Source organism: Microcaecilia unicolor, chromosome 6, assembly GCF_901765095.1.
Source record: "Microcaecilia unicolor chromosome 6, aMicUni1.1, whole genome shotgun sequence".
In the NCBI taxonomy this organism is placed as follows: Eukaryota; Metazoa; Chordata; class Amphibia; order Gymnophiona; family Siphonopidae; genus Microcaecilia; species Microcaecilia unicolor.
Window position 1 is genome coordinate 101,330,440 of NC_044036.1, and position 19,389 is coordinate 101,349,828.

General features: G+C 48.7%; 1 protein-coding gene across 2 annotated transcripts in view; it reads left to right on the top strand.

The window, feature by feature from the left end:
* PTPRC (protein tyrosine phosphatase receptor type C) overlaps positions 1-19,389 on the top strand; it is a 291,837-nt gene that overhangs the window by 182,477 nt on the left and 89,971 nt on the right. For both annotated transcript variants that reach the window (XM_030205809.1, XM_030205811.1), the window contains one exon: positions 19,123-19,322. In XM_030205809.1, the coding sequence (XP_030061669.1) occupies positions 19,123-19,322 (200 nt within the window). The remainder of the gene's footprint in view (positions 1-19,122; positions 19,323-19,389) is intronic.

Consider the following 19,389-nt stretch of genomic DNA (forward strand, 5'->3'; position numbering starts at 1 on the left):
ACTGCCAGGTCGATGCTCCACTGAATAACGGAAGGGCTGCAGCGCCAGATACCAGCGCATGAGGCGGCCATTATTGTTCTTCATTTGATTGAGCCATTTGAGGGGAGCATGATCGGTTACCAATCTAAACTCCCTCCCCTCCAAATACACTTGGCAGGCCTGGACTGCCCACCTAATGGCCAAACACTCTTTTTCAATCGTGGAGTAATGTGTTTCATGTGGGAAGAGCTTTCTACTCAAATACAGCACTGGATGCTCTTCCCCCTCATGCTCCTGGGACAACATGGCTCCCAGCCCGACCCCTGAAGCATCAGTCTGCAGGATAAAGTTTTTCTTAAAATCTACAGCTGTTAACACAGGTTCCTGACACAGGGCCCTCCGGAGGGTTTCTATCGCCTGTACCCCATCCTCCTCCCACACTAACTGATTGGGCTTATTCCCCTTCAGCATGTCAGTAAGGGGTGCTGACAGGGTAGAAAAATGGGGGATAAACCGTCTATAATACCCTATGAGCCCGAGAAACCCCCTTAACTGTTTCTTAGTGCTAGGCCGGGGAAATTCCTGGACACTCTGGACCTTGTCGATCAGGGGCCTGACTTCGCCTTGCCCTACCATATACCCCAGGTATTTCACTCTCCTTTGGGCAAAGTGACATTTCTCGGGATTCAGGGTTAGCCCGGCCTCTCGGAAGGAACTAAGCACCGCTCGGACTCGGGCCATATGGGTAGGCCAGTCCCTGCTGTGAATGACCACATCGTCCATGTAGGCGGCAGCATAGTTTTGATGTGGTCGCAGCACCCTATCCAGCAGGTGTTGGCAGCTAGCCGATGCTGAATTCAACCCAAAAGGCAACCACTTAAACTGATACAGACCCTGGGGCGTCCGGAAGGCCATCTTAGGACGGGCTTCTTCTGCCAGGGGGATTTGCCAATACCCTTTGGTCAAGTCCAGCGTGGTGAGAAACTGGGCCGTTCCCAGCCTATCTAGCAATTCATCAATATGGGGCATGGGGTAGGCATCAGTCTGCGCAATGGTGTTCAGCTGACTAAAATCAATGCAGAACCGCCATGACCCATCTGGTTTAGGCACCAGCACCATCGGACTTGACCAGGGGCTATTGGACTCTTCGATCACCCCAAAGCCTAGCATCTCCTGAACCTGCCGCATGACCTCCTGCCTTTTTTGGGGGGACAGCCTGTAAGGCCTTTGTCTAACCACCTTCCCCTCCTCTGTTACAATCTCATGTTGCAACAGGTGTGTTTGCCCAGGACAGGGTGTAAGGACATCTTTAAACTCCTTCAGGAGCTTTTGCATGTCCTTCTTCTGGGCCCAACTCAACTGGGCGTTAATGTCTAGTGACCCGGGCCTGAAAATCTCATCTATCTGGGGCCCAAGGTCCTCCTCTGCCTCCTCTTTAGCCAAAGCCTGAAACCCTTGCCTCTCGATCCAGGGCTTCATCAAATTAACATGAATGGTCTGCCTCTTCCCGGACCCTCGGGTTACTTCATATGTCAGGGGGCCCAGTCTCCTGCGCACCACCCAGGGACCTCTCCACCTGCTTTCAAATTTATGTGGAGCTTCGGACACTAATATGAGGACTTTATCTCCCTCTTGAAACTCCCTCTCCTGAGTTCCCTGATCATAATACTCCTTTTGCTTCTCCTGACTCTGTCTAAGATGCTCTTGCGAATATTCCCTTAATCGTTCGAGCCTTCCTCTCAAGTCCTGCAGGAAGGATCCTACAGATTCTTCCTCTGTCTCTGGGGCCACCTACTGCTCCTTTAGAATATCTAGGATTCCCCTGGGTGGTCTGCCAAACAAGAGTTCAAATGGTGCTACCCCCAAGGAGGACTGAATAGATTCCCGGCATGCATACAGTACAAAGGGGAGCAGCTGATCCCAGTTCTCTAACTCGGTTCCCAGGCCCCTCTTCAGCATCCCCTTAAGGGTTCGGTTAAACCTCTCCACCATCCCATTTGTTTGGGGGTGGTAGGCTGAAGTTCTCACATGGTGTATCTGAAATGCCTCCCATACCCGTTGTAACGTTCGGGATATGAAGTTAGATCCTCGGTCTGTCAGCACCTCCCTGGGAAACCCCACCTCACAAAACAGTTTAATTATTTCGGCCGCTATCACCTTAGCCGAGATATTCCTTAGGGGAATGGCCCAAGGGAATCGCGTAGCGACATCCATCACTACCAGTACATATTTGTGGCCCCTTTTCGACTTAGTAACCGGGCCGATTATGTCCATAGCTATACGCGTTATGGGCTGACTCACCCGGGGCAAAGGACATAAGGGAGCCCGGGGGGGTAGGCGATCGGCCACCTTCTGGCAATTCGGACATGGTTTACCGTACCCTTCCACCTCCTTGTACACCCCGGGCCAATAGAACCTCTCCAGTACCTGCTCCAATGTGGCCTGTGTCCCTTTATGCCCTCCCAGGGGATGATCGTGGGCCAGGTGAATTACCAGGGGCCTGAATGCTCGGGGTACCACCAACTGCTTCCCTCCTTCGGGATTCTCCCAGGTGGGCCTCACCCTATACAGCACCCCTTCTTCTACTATAAATCTTGGGACCTGGCTACCCTCCTCCCTACGGGCACTTTCCCAAGCATATTCTAGAGTACGGTCCGACTCCTGCTCCCTAGGGAAATGGGGGAACTGCTCTTTGAGGCGGCCTACTTCTTGGGGTATATAAGCTTCCGTCTCGCCCTGGTCAAAGGCCTCTCTCCGTTCCCTTTTCTCCGCCCTTCTGTCTGCCCTCGCCTTGCGAGTCTTCCCGGGTTCACCAACCACCTCCCCCTGAAAAGGGAAAATTTGGTCAAGATTAGGCTCCGATGCCTGGCGCTCTCGGGCCTGCGCCTGAGTGGTCACCATAACCCTCTTATTCTCTATACAATCTGCGAATGGAGGCCAATCCCTGCCCAAAATCAACTCTTGGGGCAATCTGGGCAAAACTGCTTTGGCGAGCTTTATCTTCCCCGTGGGACCCCTAATGCTGACCTGGTGCAACCTGTACGGAGTGCTGGCCCCATGTACAGTGGGGGAAATAAGTATTTGATCCCTTGCTGATTTTGTAAGTTTGCCCACTGACAAAGACATGAGCAGCCCATAATTGAAGGGTAGGTTATTGGTAACAGTGAGAGATAGCACATCACAAATTAAATCCGGAAAATCACATTGTGGAAAGTATATGAATTTATTTGCATTCTGCAGAGGGAAATAAGTATTTGATCCCCCACCAACCAGTAAGAGATCTGGCCCCTACAGACCAGGTAGATGCTCCAAATCAACTCGTTACCTGCATGACAGACAGCTGTCGGCAATGGTCACCTGTATGAAAGACACCTGTCCACAGACTCAGTGAATCAGTCAGACTCTAACCTCTACAAAATGGCCAAGAGCAAGGAGCTGTCTAAGGATGTCAGGGACAAGATCATACACCTGCACAAGGCTGGAAAGGGCTACAAAACCATCAGTAAGACGCTGGGCGAGAAGGAGACAACTGTTGGTGCCATAGTAAAAAAATGGAAGAAGTACAAAATGACTGTCAATCGACAAAGATCTGGGGCTCCACGCAAAATCTCACCTCGTGGGGTATCCTTGATCATGAGGAAGGTTAGAAATCAGCCTACAACTACAAGGGGGGAACTTGTCAATGATCTCAAGGCAGCTGGGACCACTGTCACCACGAAAACCATTGGTAACACATTACGACATAACGGATTGCAATCCTGCAGTGCCCGCAAGGTCCCCCTGCTCCGGAAGGCACATGTGACGGCCCGTCTGAAGTTTGCCAGTGAACACCTGGATGATGCCGAGAGTGATTGGGAGAAGGTGCTGTGGTCAGATGAGACAAAAATTGAGCTCTTTGGCATGAACTCAACTCGCCGTGTTTGGAAGAAGAGAAATGCTGCCTATGACCCAAAGAACACCGTCCCCACTGTCAAGCATGGAGGTGGAAATGTTATGTTTTGGGGGTGTTTCTCTGCTAAGGGCACAGGACTACTTCACCGCATCAATGGGAGAATGGATGGGGCCATGTACCGTACAATTCTGAGTGACAACCTCCTTCCCTCCGCCAGGGCCTTAAAAATGGGTCGTGGCTGGGTCTTCCAGCACGACAATGACCCAAAACATACAGCCAAGGCAACAAAGGAGTGGCTCAGGAAGAAGCACATTAGGGTCATGGAGTGGCCTAGCCAGTCACCAGACCTTAATCCCATTGAAAACTTATGGAGGGAGCTGAAGCTGCGAGTTGCCAAGCGACAGCCCAGAACTCTTAATGATTTAGAGATGATCTGCAAAGAGGAGTGGACCAAAATTCCTCCTGACATGTGTGCAAACCTCATCATCAACTACAGAAGACGTCTGACCGCTGTGCTTGCCAACAAGGGTTTTGCCACCAAGTATTAGGTCTTGTTTGCCAGAGGGATTAAATACTTATTTCCCTCTGCAGAATGCAAATAAATTCATATACTTTCCACAATGTGATTTTCCGGATTTAATTTGTGATGTGCTATCTCTCACTGTTACCAATAACCTACCCTTCAATTATGGGCTGCTCATGTCTTTGTCAGTGGGCAAACTTACAAAATCAGCAAGGGATCAAATACTTATTTCCCCCACTGTATACACTGGATCACCACCTGCCCGTCAGAAGTCCCCCTGTCGGGCCCTCTGGTATCCCTTATCTTTTCCCACAGGCCTCTCGACATCATTGACTGATCCGCCCCGGAGTCCAACAGAGCCTTCACCGGGATGCCCTCCACCTCTACCTCCTGGGTATAACTAGATTGGGCACTGGGAGAGACCCATGAGATCCAGCCCGCTCGCCCAGGACACTGGCTTTGGAAATGCCCCCTTCCTCCACACTGATAGCAGACGCGCTCTTTGGACAGCCCTGCCCCCTTTATGTCCCTTCCCTGAGGAGGCGGGCCTTTAGCCCTGGACACCTCTGGGGCTTCCCCTGGACCTCCCTTTGGGGTCGGGCACGGAGGAACCCGAGTCTCGGGAGGGCTGACACGAACTGCCCCTCCCCCCTGGTCTTTCCCTCCCTTACACCAGTGTTGGGCTTCTAAACAGCACTCTAGGCTCCCCACCGCTTCCTCTAAGGTAGCACATCCCCTCCGTACCACCAATACCCTTACCCCCTCGGGTAAGGCTTGCAGGAATTGTTCTAGCACTACTTCCTGTAAGATATCTTCAACCGTACGTCCCTCCGGCTCTAGCCACTTCTTCGCTAGGTCCATCAATTTTGTGGCTAGGCCTTTGGGAGACTCCCCTTTCCCCCAAGCCAGGGCCCTAAATTGCCTACGATAGGCCTGAGCACTAAGCCCATACCTATCCCTGATGGCCTCTTTCACCCTGTGGTAATCCCCAGCATCTAGGGGCGATAGTCCACGGAAAGCCGCGAGGGCCTCTCCTGATAGAGAGGGGGCTAGGCGAATGGCCCATTGTTCTTGAGGCCACTTAGCGGCCACCGCCACCCTCTCAAAAGCACACAAAAAATCATCCACATTGTCCTTCTCTGATAGTTTACCCCAGGTGAGCCAGTTCATAGGATACGGTCCTACCATACTTGTAAAGTCCCGGTCTCTTGTCCCACTCACGGCTCCCTGGGCGTGTGCTTCCCTCTGCAGAAACTCCTGGAACATGTCCAGTACCGGCTGTTGCTGGGCTCGATTCGCCGCCAGGGAATCCCCCATCATCTTTTCCGCCAATTCCTGCTGCTTTTGGAATTGCAGGGTCATCCAGGCGAAAACCTCCTTAGGATCCATCGTGGGTGCTGCTGCCGTCACCTACAAAGAGGGCACAACAAAAAAAAAAACAACTCTCCAAGTGCGGCACCGTGACACCTGGTCCCCGCTAGCCACTCCTTTCTCACCTCCACTCCACCCCTGCTCCCGTATATGCTTACCAGAAGCAAAGATGAGTCTGCGCTGCTCTCAGCGTTGGCCCCCTCGACGGGCTTCGGCTCCCCTTGGGTACGTCTGCCTTCTGCGTGGACGTCCGCTGTGGATCCCACCACTGCCACCACTTGTGAAGATCCTCCCCTCCGCCTGAGGGGCCTCGGGATCCCCTTCACCCTTGCTGCCCAACCTCCTGGTTCACTGCAGTCCACAGGGCAGGGCTCAAAGAAATCAACTTCAAAGCAAAACTAACAAGCTCTTTATTTTGCTTGGGATCCAACAGTCCAGCAGTGCAAAAAGACACAATACTTGAATCAACCAAAAACCTCACAATTCCCCCTGTTGCTCCTCGCAGGGTTACAAACACAGCAAGAAAAAAAAAAACAACTTTTAACTCCCAGGCTTCAAGCACCCAGCTGGGTTCCTTTCAGACAGTTTTATAGCCCTGGGTCTTCTTTCTCCCCCCCTCTCCCTTGGAAGGGGGCAACACACTGCAAGCAGTTCCAACAAAAAAAAACAAACACAGTTCTTGAGGCTTCTGCACACAGCTCAAACCCCTTCAGCTTCTTTTAGGCTTTTTAGCCACAGTTCACACTCCACCTTCTTCCTGCTGGGCGCAGCCCACTCCGAGAAGATCTCTCATCCCTCTTCAACCAGAACTCTTTAACCTCACAGTTCAATCATAGCCTGAGCTCTGGAAAATGAAAAGGCCCCACCTATCTGGGTCACTCTCACTAAGCACTGACCCAGGCTCCCACATGACCTTTTCTCTTTCCTCTCTTAGCCCAGTTACCATACCATGAAGTTACCTGGTCCCTTATTTTGTTACCTAACGAGTGAGCCCAGGCTGAGAGGTCCATAGGCTCTTCCTCGCTCTCCTCTCTTTCTCCCTGCCCAGCTTCTTGATACTCCATGGGCTCCCCGTCCCACCCACTTTGCAGCTGTTCCTCTTTCCCTTGATTACCCTGCAGGGGCACCACCCTTTCCTTGTTAGAGTTCTCCCCCTGTTCCTGCTGGGGAAGGTAATCTCTGTTCCAGGCTTTGCCCCGAGGTTGCTGGGAAATGTAGTCTCTTCCTCTCCTCCATTTTACAGGGGTCACGGCCCTTTCTCTGCTCTCTCTCGGGGAATGCTGGGTAATGTAGTCCTTTTCTCTCCACCCTTTTCTAGGGGGCATTACTACTTTTCTCGCTCTCTGGGGATGGAATGGAGGCAAGGCTCTGTTCTGCCTACGTCTGCTCGTGAGCCTCCCCCCTTCTTCCTCTTCCACTTCCATCTTATCTACCCCCAGGTCCTCTCCTTCACAGAGGTTAGATGTGAAGATCCTAGTCCTCCCTGTTTGTTCAGATAATATATTGCTACCTGATTGTCTGTTCGTGTTCGAATAATCTGGTAACATAAATGTTGATGAAATGTTCAAATTGCCAACTTGATTGCTCACAACTCCAGCAGGTTGATGGAAGACTGATATTCCTGAGGTGACCAAACTTCCTTGAATGGAAAGATGGTCCAGATGCACTCCCCATCCCATCTTGGAAGTGTCCATTGTCAAAATATTTTGTAAGGAGCTGTAATTTGGAATGGAGTTCCTCTGAGTAGATTGTGCAGCTGAGACCACTAGTTGAGTGCAGTCTTGATTTATGGTGTAAGAAATATTTTGGCAGAGAGTGGATGAAGAGAATGGACCCCACGGTTCTTTAGATATCATTGCAGAGGGCACATGGAATGTCTAGACTGATGGTGTAGAGTACTTTGTGGAGAATTAGAAGATGAGCTTGCTCGACGCCGACGCTTCGGTGGTGGAGCAATTTTCAAAGGAGATACACTATCTTCAGTTTGATAGAGAGCATTCTTCTGATGTTCAGCATCACTTTGATGTGATACCGATGTTGGCTTCTGAATGACCTCGGCACTGAGAATTCCATGTGCCAGTTAGAAAGCCGAAGCCTGATCCCCGGGCACTTTGACAAGGAGGAGAGAAGGCAGAGAAGAAACCTGATTTAAAGTTGGCACTATTTCAGAGGCAGTTCGCTTCTGTGAAGTAGTTGTTTTTCCCGAACTAATAGTTGATGCTCCTGACATAGAGGTCCGAATATATTTCTCTAACTTTAGAGCCTGAATTTCTAAAGTCTTCTGAGACATACTTTTAGTCTCCATAGAGAGAAACTTGGTGTTGAGGACCTAAGCAACACAAACATATGGTATGAGGGTCCGTGACAGAAAGTTTGCAAGTAAAATTTAAAGACCATTTGAAGCTAGGTTTGGAAAGAGACATATTAAAAACCTTGGCTGATAAGTCGAACGCCGTTGTGAGAATATAATAACCAGCTTCTCTCTGCCTGCTTGCCTACTCGCTCCAGACCGGGGGCTCCAGCTTCCCGCCTGCTTGTTCCGGTTCATCTACTCAAGCCTGCTTCTTCCAGTCCAGATGCCCCAGCGTGTTCCAGTCCGCTTGTTCCAGTCCAGATGCCCAGCGTTTTCCAGTCCGCCTGATCCCAGCTTGTTCCAGTCAGATGCCCCAACGTATTCCAGTCCGCCTAATCCCAGTGTGTTCCAGTCCGCCTGATCCCACCGTGTTCCAGTCCGCCTGATCTCAGCTTGTTCCAGTCCGCCTGATCCCAGCTTGTTCCAGCTAGTTCCAGCTTGTTCCAGTCCGCCGATCAAGCTTCCCCCTTGCTCGTTCCAGTCCATCTGCGCCAGCTTGCTTGTTCCGGTCCAACTGCTCTAGTGTGTTCCAATCCGCTTGTTCCACCTGCTCCAAGCTCGTTCCAGTCTGCATGATCCAGCTTCCCCTTGCTTGTTCCAGTCCATCTGCTCCACCCTGCTTGTTCCAGTCCAAATCCTCTAGTGTTTTCCAATCCGCCTGATCCGCCTGCTCCAAGCTCGTCCCAGTCCACCCGATCCCAGCTTGTTCCAGTCCACCGATCCAGCTTCCCATGCTTGCTCCAGTGTTCCAGTCCATCTGCTCCAGCCTACTTGCCCTAGTACACCTGCCCAGCCTGCCTGCTCCAGTACATCTGCTCCAGCGTGCTCCAGTCCGCCTGATCCGCTGCGAGCCTCTCTGCCATTGACTTACCTGCCTGCCTGCTGCTACCTTGTCAACCATTGACTTACCTGCTCGCCTGCCTGCCTGCGAGCCTCTCATCCATTGACTTGCCTGCCTGCCTGCTGCTAGCTTGTCAACTATTAACTTACCAGTCCATCAATTCCAAACCTCCAACCCAGCTCTCCATTCTATCTGCTTAACACCTTAGTCACCACACAGTCACCTGCTACACCTCAGTCACTACATATGGCTCCTATCCACATTCTCTTCCTTGCCCTGTCCCTTCCTAATCTCTTCTCCTCCCCACCCCCACTGTCCGCCATTGGAACTCGTTGCCCTCCCGCCTGGCCCACCAGGACAATACCCTTTTCACCCCATCCCTCATCACCTCACCATCCCTCTTATCCCCCTCCTCCATCCTAGCTCTCAACCTTCAACACTTCCTTCCTGCTATTAACCCATCCCCATTCCTCCTAAGTGCACCCCGTCTTCATCGCCTTCGTCGCCCGTCCTCCCCCTCCCTCCTCCGCTCTCTCTTGCTCCTCCTCCTACTATCCGCCGGAGACATTAACCCTGGTCCCCCTCATCTGTCCCCGTCCTATCCACACGGACGATCCCGGGACGTCTCCAATCTCGTCTTTATTCCCCTCCTCCCCCCTTCTTCCCTCCCCTTCTCTTGCGCCTTGTGGAATGCCCACTCAGTCTGCAACAAACTGCCCTTCACCCACGATCTCTTCATCTCCCACTCCCTTCAACTGCTCGCCCTAACCGAAACCTGGATCTCCCCGGACGACTCTGCCTCAGTCGCAGCCCTTTGCCATGGTGGTCACCTCTTCTCACACACTCCCCGCTCAGTTGGCCGCGGTGGAGGCGTTGGGTTACTACTCTCGCCCTCCTGTAGTTTCCAACCCCTCCTCCTACCGCAGTCTCACTGTTTCTCATCCTTTGAAGCCCACTCCATCCGACTATTCAACCCGCTACCACTCAGAGTAGCAGTCATCTACCGCCCCCCTGATAAATCCTTCTCTTCCTTCCTTACCGACTTCTATGCCTGGCTCTCTGTCTTTCTTGAACCCTCATCTCCATCTCTCATTCTCAGAGACTTCAATATACATGTTGATGACCCATCCGACCCTCACGCTTCTAAGTTCCTCACCCTAACTTCCTCCTTCAACCTCCAGCTGTGCTCTACCACCCCTACTCACCGTGACGGCCATTGTCTTGACCTCGTCCTTTCCTCATCCGGCTCACCCTCCAACTTCCAAGCTTCAGTTCTTCCTCTCTCCGATCACCACCTGATCACATTCACACTTCTTCACCCCCCCTCTGCCCCGCCCAACCTTAACCACCACCTCCAGGAATCTCCAGGCCATTGACCCCCTCACCTTATCCGCTAGTATCTCTAATCTCCTCCCATCCATCATGTCCTCCGAGACTGTCGACAAAGCGGTCTCCGCTTACAATGCCGCTCTCTCCTCTGCTCTGGACACCCTCGCACCATCCACCTCCCGTCCCACAAAGCGTACCAATCCCCAACCCTGGCTGACCCTTTGCATCCGTTACCTTCGCTCCTGTGCACGATCTGCCGAACGCCTCTGGAGGAAATCTCGTATTCATTCAGACTTCCTTCACTATAAATTCATGCTATCCTCCTTCCACTCCTCCCTATTCCTTGCAAAACAGGACTATTACACCCAATTGACCAATTCTCTCAGCTCCAACCCTCGTCGTCTCTTCGCCACCCTTAACTCTCTCCTCAAGGTGCCCCCCGCTCCCACTCCCCCCTCACTCTCTCCTCAATCACTGGCTGATTACTTCCACGACAAAGTGCAAAAGATCAACCTTGAATTCACTACCAAGCCATCACCCCCCACCCCCCCTCTTCACCCATTAACCCTCTCCCTCAACCAACCAACCCAGGCCTTCTTCTCCTCCTTTCCTGAGATCACCGAGGATGAAACCTCCCGCCTTCTTTCCTCCTCGAAATGCACCACCTGTTCCTCTGATCCCATCCCCACCAACCTACTTAACACCATCGCCCATACTGTCAACCCCTCCATCTGTCACATCCTTAACTCTCTCTCTCCACTGCAACTGTCCCTGACACCTTCAAGCACGCCGTAGTCACACCTCTCCTCAAAAAACCATCACTCGACCCTACCTGCCCCTCCAACTATCGCCCCATCTCTCTCCTACCCTTCCTCTTCAAAATACTTGAGCGCGCCGTTCACAGCTGCTGTCTTGATTTTCTCTCCTCTCATGCCATCCTCGACCCACTCCAATCCGGTTTCCGCCCTCTCCACTCGACAGAAACAGCACTCTCTAAAGTCTGCAATGACCTGCTCCTGGCCAAATCCAGAGGCCACTACTCCATCCTCATCCTCCTCGATCTTTCTGCCGCTTTTGACACTGTCAATCACGATTTACTTCTTGCCATACTGGCCTCATTTGGGTTCCAGGGCTCTGTGCTCTCCTGGTTCTCCTCCTATCTCTCCCACCGCACATTTAGAGTCCACTCTCATGGATCTTCCTCCACTCCCATCCCGCTATCTGTTGGAGTTCCCCAGGGATCTGTTCTTGGACCCCTTCTCTTCTCTATCTACACCTCTTCCCTAGGCTCACTGATCTCATCTCATGGCTTCCAGTATCATCTTTACGCTGATGACACCCAGCTCTATCTCTCCACACCAGACATCACCGCAGAGACCCAGGCCAAGGTATCGACCTGCCTATCCGACATTGCTGCCTGGATGTCCAACCGCCACCTGAAGCTGAACATGTCCAAGACCGAGCTCCTCGTCTTTCCACCTAAGCCCACTTCTCCTCTTCCCCCACTCTCTATCTCAGTTGATGGCACCCTCATCCTCCCCGTCTCATCTGCCCGCAACCTCGGGGTCATCTTCGACTCCTCCCTCTCCTTCTCTGCGCATATCCAGCAGACTGCCAAAACCTGTCGCTTCTTCCTTTTCAACATCAACAAAATTCGCCCTTTCCTCTCTGAGCACACCACCCGAACTCTCATCCACGATCTCATTACCTCTCGTCTCGACTACTGCAACTTGCTCCTCACTGGCCTCCCACTCAGCCATCTATCCCCCTTCAATCCATTCAGAACTCTGCCGCACGTCTCATATTCCGCCATAACCGATATACTCATATCACCCCTCTCCTCAAGTCGCTTCACTGGCTTCCGATCAGATACCGCATCCAATTCAAGCTTCTGCTCCTTACTTACAAATGCACTCACTCTGCTGCTCCACCCTACCTCTCTACCCTCATCTCCCCCTACGTTCCTGCCCGTAACCTCCGCTCACATGACAAATCCCTCCTCTCAGTACCTTTCTCCACCATTGCCAATTCCAGGCTCCGCTCATTTTCCCTTGCCTCACCCTATGCCTGGAACAGTCTTCCTGAATTCCTACGCCAAGCCCCCTCCCTACCCATCTTCAAATCCTTGCTTAAAGCTCACCTCTTCAATGCTGCATTCGGAACCTAACCTTTCGAACATATAGGTTGCCCCAATCTGTCTGACCTATCTGATTAACTGTACATTTGTCTTTTTAGATTGTAAGCTCTTCGAGCAGGGACTGTCCTTCCATGTTAAATTGTACAGCGCTGCGTAACCCTAGTAGCGCTTTAGAAATGTTAAGTAGTAGTAATAGTAGTAGTAGTAATATAAATAAATAAATATCACTAAACGGACACATTTTCACACAGGTCATTCCACAACCACAGACTAAAGAAAACTGAGTAAGAGGTATTGGTTTGGTACTATATATACTTTATATTTAGATGGGAAGTTTGGGACATGTGCAGTAGCTTTTAAAGATTGCATAGCTTGCAGAAGTACTGGGTCGGTGACGTCGCCGTGACAACAAATTCATCTGTGTGGCTACAAGATCTTCCTATCCATGGAGAAGCTAAGGCTACAGCTAGGATAAAGAGACTGAAAAGGAAGCAGTGATGACCTATTGCATATGCCTCCAGCATGTACATACAATATGTGTGAACTGCAACTGTGACAGTCAGGTAGGCCAAGTTCAACTTGGGACTTTGCAAAACTGACCCGGTCGGACGTTGGCCAATGTATGTTATTTGCTGGTAACTGGTAACTCTAGGGGCCAGGCCAGAGTCAAGCGGAGTGTTGAGGGTTTTTATAAACAGGGAAAAAGGAACAGGGAATTTCAACACATCAAACACTTAACAAGACCCAAAGCATATGCTTAACAGAGCAGAAAAGAGTGACCATCATTACATACACTGCCATACCATAACATATACCTTATATTGCTAAATAATTCTTTAGTGATTACCATGACCGGACAAAATTGTCTTAGCAAGCCAATATCTTGGAAGTAGCTGCCTCATTCAAATATAGAAGGCAGAGTTCCACACTTACATGTATATTTTTTAACATATGTAAACCCGTAAGTCCCACTCTATCTAGGTAAATCTATGCTGAGCAGACAGTACATGAATATACTTGTCTGTATAGCAGATGATCCTATTTCTGCATTTAAAGAATGGTTTCATGCACAAAAATATTTTTAGAAATTACCCTCTTAGTTTTTGTCCTCACTCCTTTATTTCCAACTTTGCACCTTAAGAATGGCTAACTACAGTACTTCATGACATGATTTCAGGTCACAATCCTCTTTCACCTAATATCATACCAAAGAAGTGAGTTGCCTGAAAACAAATCCATTGGTAGCTCTTTTTCCCCTTGTACAGTACAGGTGTAAAGAAAATGTCTATGACATTCAAAATGAAATGACACATCTCTCTCTCTCTCTCTCTCTCTCTTTCTTTATCTTCCCTTCCCCCTAATGCACCCTCTCTTCCTTCTCTTCTATCCAAGCCTCTCTCTTGCTCTGACCCTCCCTTTTATTTATCTATTTACTATTAGAAACTTAGGAGCCCTTTTACTAAGATGTGTAGTAGGCGCTTACGCAAGTACAATGTGCGTCAAATTAGAACTACTTCCTGACTACTGCGTGCCCTGGGCAGTAATTCTAATTTTGACTCGTGTCCAAAATGTGCGGCAGAAAATAATTTCTATTTTCTACCGTGTGGCGCTAACCAGGCAGTAATTGGCAGTGTACGTGTGCTGTTGATTACCACCTGGTTAAACCATGGGGCTGTGCCATTAAGTCAATGGGTGGTGGTAAGGCCCAAAATGGACGTGGGCTGATTTTTATGTTGCTGCACGTCCATTTTTGGCAAAAAAGGCCTTTTTTGCAGGCGTGCTGAAAAATGGATTTTCGCACATCCAATACACACGCCTGTACCAGCGCAGGCCATTTTTCGGTGCACCTTAGTAAAAGGGCTCCTAATTTTTCTCAGCATTGAGTTTTAATTTAAAATTAGATGCCCAAGATTCCATTAAGTTGATGCCTAATTTGATCGAGTTTGTTATTTGCTTATAATTCTTTAGAGAATAGGATATAAATGATGACATCATCGGCGTAAATGAATGATGAAAGACCATTTATTTCTAGTAGATTACCTGGGGGGGGGGGGGGGGGGAGGCGGTCATTGTGATATTGAACAGGATGGGGGACAGAGAACCTTGAAGTACTCCACAATCAGGAGACCATGTTGAAGAAATTTCACCTGATTACTGGATTTGATATGATCTGGGCTTTAGAAAGCCAGAGAACCATTTCAGGACAGCTCCACAGATTCCATAATGGTCAAGGATATTTAGAAGAATATTATGGTCAACAGTGTCAAAGGCACTAGACATATCAAACTGAAGTATTAATATTTTATTGCTAATATTCAGTTCTATTCTGAAGTTGGCTAAGAGGGTAGTAAGAACAGTTTCAGTATTATAAGAAGGTCTAAAACCGGATTGTGAGCTTTGCAAGATGGAATGGAGTTGGAGATATTCCATTAGTTGTTGCACGACAAGTCCTTCCATAACTTTAACCAATAGAGAAATTGAGGCCGCTGGTCTATAATTGCAGATATACTCCCAATTATTTCTCCTCCCAAGGCACTCTTTCTGTCCAGGGCAGGATTAACTCTTTCGTGGTCTCTGGGCAAACATATCCCCCCTGATAGTAATCATAACATTTTAAAACACCCACAAATAGGGCCTTGCATGGTTCTGAGTACAGAAGAGGAACAACAGGGATGAAGTCCCTCTCAATTCCTTCTCTTGCCAGCTGGAAAAAAAACATGTGCAGAAGGTTAGGAAAATAGAAAGACCTCTGCAAGCTACAGTGATTCAGCCCCCTCCCCCACCAACATTCTAATCTCTGCCTGTAGCTGACTTAGCAGAGCAAAAAATTGTTTTGGGGCCCATTGAATTAATATGTCTGAAAGGCTCCTCTTAAATATTTGGGGATCTGAATTCAAATGGCACTTAGTCATTTGGCGCAGTGCTAGATGTCCAAGTGCTGATTTTGTGTCATTTTCAGTGCAAGTGCATGTATAAAACTATACCTATTCTCCAGTACACATATAATTTTTATATATATTAAAAATGAGTGGAGATGGGGCATTCCAGGGGCAGTCCCAAATAAGCATATACTGTAGATATATAAGTGCCTTTTTTCAGCACTTATATATTTAGCTTCTTTCTTTGGACTTGCATGCCAAAATCAGATCTGGAGCTCCATTTTAGAAACAACATAGCAACAGTAGTTTAGATCAGGTCGGGATGTTTCGATTTTCATTAGAATTTTAAAACAGGATCTGCTGACCTAGAACCTGCTCTGAAATACATCCAAGAATGGATCTGTATGTGCTAGTTACGTACGGTAGGACAATCCATTTTATCAACATCAACCTCTCTCAACATCAACCTCTCCTACATCTGCAAGGTCAACAAACAACATAAATGTGTAAGTGCTGGTAAGCATGTATATAGTGGTATTTTAGAACATACACGTGAATGTCTGCCATTTTAGAAACCTAAATATCTATTGTCTACCCAGACAGTCACGGCACATCTGATAACAATTTCCAGTATCAATTTCAGGGGAGACAAAAAACACAGGGAGAGTAAAGGGTAACCAACCCTAATACTTCCAGAGAAGCACTGCAGAAAATGAACAAATTTCTATAATCTAGACATCCCCAAGAGCAAGTGTAACTCCCAAAGCTGATGTCGGACATAAACGTGTATTCCCCTTCTGAAGTGAGGAATGTATGTGTATCTTTTTGCTTCACCCAAACTCACCCAAAATACGCCTAGAGCACACCTCCTTGCAGTACGCACATATTCATGATTTGGACATGTATATCCTGGCTTTCTAAAATTGGGATGAAGAATGTGTTTGCAATATACACTTCTAATTGTTGGCTTATGCATGTCCAAATCATGAATAGAGCTTCTAAAATAAGTACTATAACCTGAAATGTCAGGCCAAACATATAAGCTAGGGGGTCAATACTCAAAGCAATTTAACCAGCCAGAAGTGGCTCCTGGCCCGTTAAGTTGCCTGTTTGGGGCTAACCGGTCAGTTTCAGCGGCACTTAGCTGGTTAGTGACGCTGAAAATAATTGGTTAGCACTTAAAGCAAAAGTAGCTATTTTGGGTTGTTCGGGGGGCAGAGTTGGCACTTGACCAGCTAAGTGCTAATAATCAGCACTTAACCAGCCAAGGTCACCGCATAAATAGAACCCATAAAAGTCAATACTATCTTTATGCGGTGCCCCTTCACCGGTTAATTGTTGAATATCCAGCTCATTTTTGAAAGAGATTCCCAGCCATCTTCCGACACAAATCGGGAGAAGGCCGGCGATCTCCTGAAACCGGCCCAATCGGTATAATCGAAAGCCGATTTTGGCCGGCGCCAACTGCTTTCTGTCGCGGAGCCGGCGAAAATTCAAGGGGGTGTGTTGGTAGGGTAGTGAAGGCAGGACAGGGGCGGGACAGGGGTGTGCTCACAAGATGGCCGGCTTCACCCGATAATGGAAAATAAAAGCTAGGCTTGACGAGCATTTCGCCGGCTTTACTTGGTCCCTTTTTTTTCACGACCAAGCTTCACAAAGGAGCCCCAACTGACCAAATGACCACCGGAGGGAATCGGGTATCACCTCTCCTTACTCCCCCAGTGGTCACCAACTCCCCTCCCACCCCCCAAAAAAACCTTTTTTGACAGCCTATATGCCAGCCTGAAATGTCATACCCAGCTCCCTGACAGCAGTATGCAAGTCCCTGGAGCAGTTTTTAGTGGGTGTTGTGAACTTCAGGCAGGTGGACCCAGGCCCATCCCCCCTACCTGTTACACTTGTGGTGGTAAATGGGAGCCCTCCAACCCCCCCCCCCAAACCCACTGTACCCACATATAGGTGCCCCCCTTCACCCCTTAGGGCTATGGTAGTGTTGTACAGTTGTAGGTAGTGGGTTTTGGTGGGATTTGGGGGGCTTAGCACACAAGGTAAGGAGCTATGTACCTGGGAGCTATTTTTTTTTTAATTTTAAGAAGTGCCCCCTAGGGTGCCCGGTTGGTGTCCTGGCATGTGAGGGGGGCCAGTGCACTACAAATGCTGGCTCATCCCACGACCAAATGCTTTGCATTTTGCTGGGTTTGAGATGACTCGGTTTCCATTATGGCTGAAAAACGAAGCCGGCCATCTCCTCTACACCCGGCGATCGATTTAGCTAGCCCCAACCGTATTTCAAAAATATGGTTGGCTCCGCCCCCTTGCAGCGCCGACCCCGAAGATGGCCGACCAGCTATTTGGCCAGCATCATTCGATTATACCCCTCCACCTCACTTAACCAATTGTGGCGTAGCTGGTTCTGGAAACCCAGAAATTCAGCATCAGAACCCAGACATAGCCCAGCATTGAATTTCTGGACATAACACCAGCAGCCAGAAGCAAAACGCTGATCATTGCTGGCTGAATATCGACACCTAGATAGGCATCAATATTCAGAGCCTACACATCTAGACTATATGCCCAAGTATATGTGTGGCTTATGCGTGCTTTTTCGGCAGTGCAAAGTACATATGCAGTATCCTGAAAGTAAATGAACTTTGGTGACTCTAGAGATGTCATTGGATGTCCCATTTAAAAATTAACCTGTTGAGTCCTATAATTGTGGATACTAGACCTTTGCCTAGTTTGCCTATACCTTAATCCTATTCTATTTTTTTCCCATTCCCTCCTCTTCTCTCCTCAGCTTGGCTTGGATCCCTGTACCTGTGTCATAGAGGCATAGCCAGACCTTGATTTTGATTTTTTTTGGGGGGGGGGGGGGGGAGGGTCTGAGCCAAAGGTGGGGTGGCACATTTTGCCCTGCCTCCCCACCACTGTCTGCCCCTGTGGCTACCCCACATGTCTGGTCAGGTTGGGGTCCCCAGGATCCGCCAGCAGAAGCCTTCCTGTGTGATACTTGGTGCCGCACTGCTTGCCCTGCTTTCCTGCCCCGGCGCACATGCTCGGTTTTAGCGAAATTGAGCATTGACATCCAAAGCCCAATTTTATAAAGCTGGGATATGGATATTAAAACTGCAGTATGTCCTTATAGCAAGGGGGTGTGGTCTAGACATGTGCTGGGCAGGACTAGGGAAGGTGCAAAATATGGATGTTCAGTTTCAGTTTCAGAAGGAGAAGGATCATCTGTATCCAAAAGATGGACGTCTGTGTTTAGACCAGTCACCTGGCACGCCCAGGTTACAGAAAGGTGCTCCGACTGAGGGAATAAGGGAAGTCACACTAGGTATTTTTCTGTCCATGAAGGGTGCAAAAATAAAAAAAAGAAAAAAAGAAAATCACAAAGTTCTGTAGTAGGGTTTGAACCAGGGTTTCTACATAGTTTACAGCCTGCCAATTTAACCATTAGTCTGCTCCTCCACATGGACAGCTATGTGGCCATTTTATAAAATGGGTATTACCATGCTGCTATAAGGATGTTCATGTCCTTTGTTTTCCCATTCATAGTTTGGATGTTTTAGTTTGTAAAATGGATGTTCATGCTGGACATTGCCAGCACTTAGTTGTAATGATTTGCAGTATATTAAATAAATAAAAAAATGAATTATTTTGGCAAATCCTGTTCTAAAGTAAATTAGAAATGGTCATCCATATATGATGTACTCATTTGGATGTTCTTATTCTGAGTTGGACATTCTGTCTAAAATCTGCCTCTAAAAGTTTTAAGTGTCAAAATACTTTATAACAATATATTAATTTCTAAACAGAACCAGGTGAGGTCGTAGGGGCCAAAAGTCTTCTCATTGAAAACAATGTTGCCCGCATTCTCTGTGAAGGCCCAAAGAAGATAAATGGTCCCAGTCCCAAACGCCCTTTTATACTGCAATGGAATGGGCAGACACGTCGTGAATCAAAATGTAACTTTACTGTTGACAATCTCCATTATCTACAAACATATCATTTTGAGGTAATGTAAAATTTATGTTTGCCATTAATAGATTCAGATTGCTCGTAAGTTATTCAGGAATCAGAAT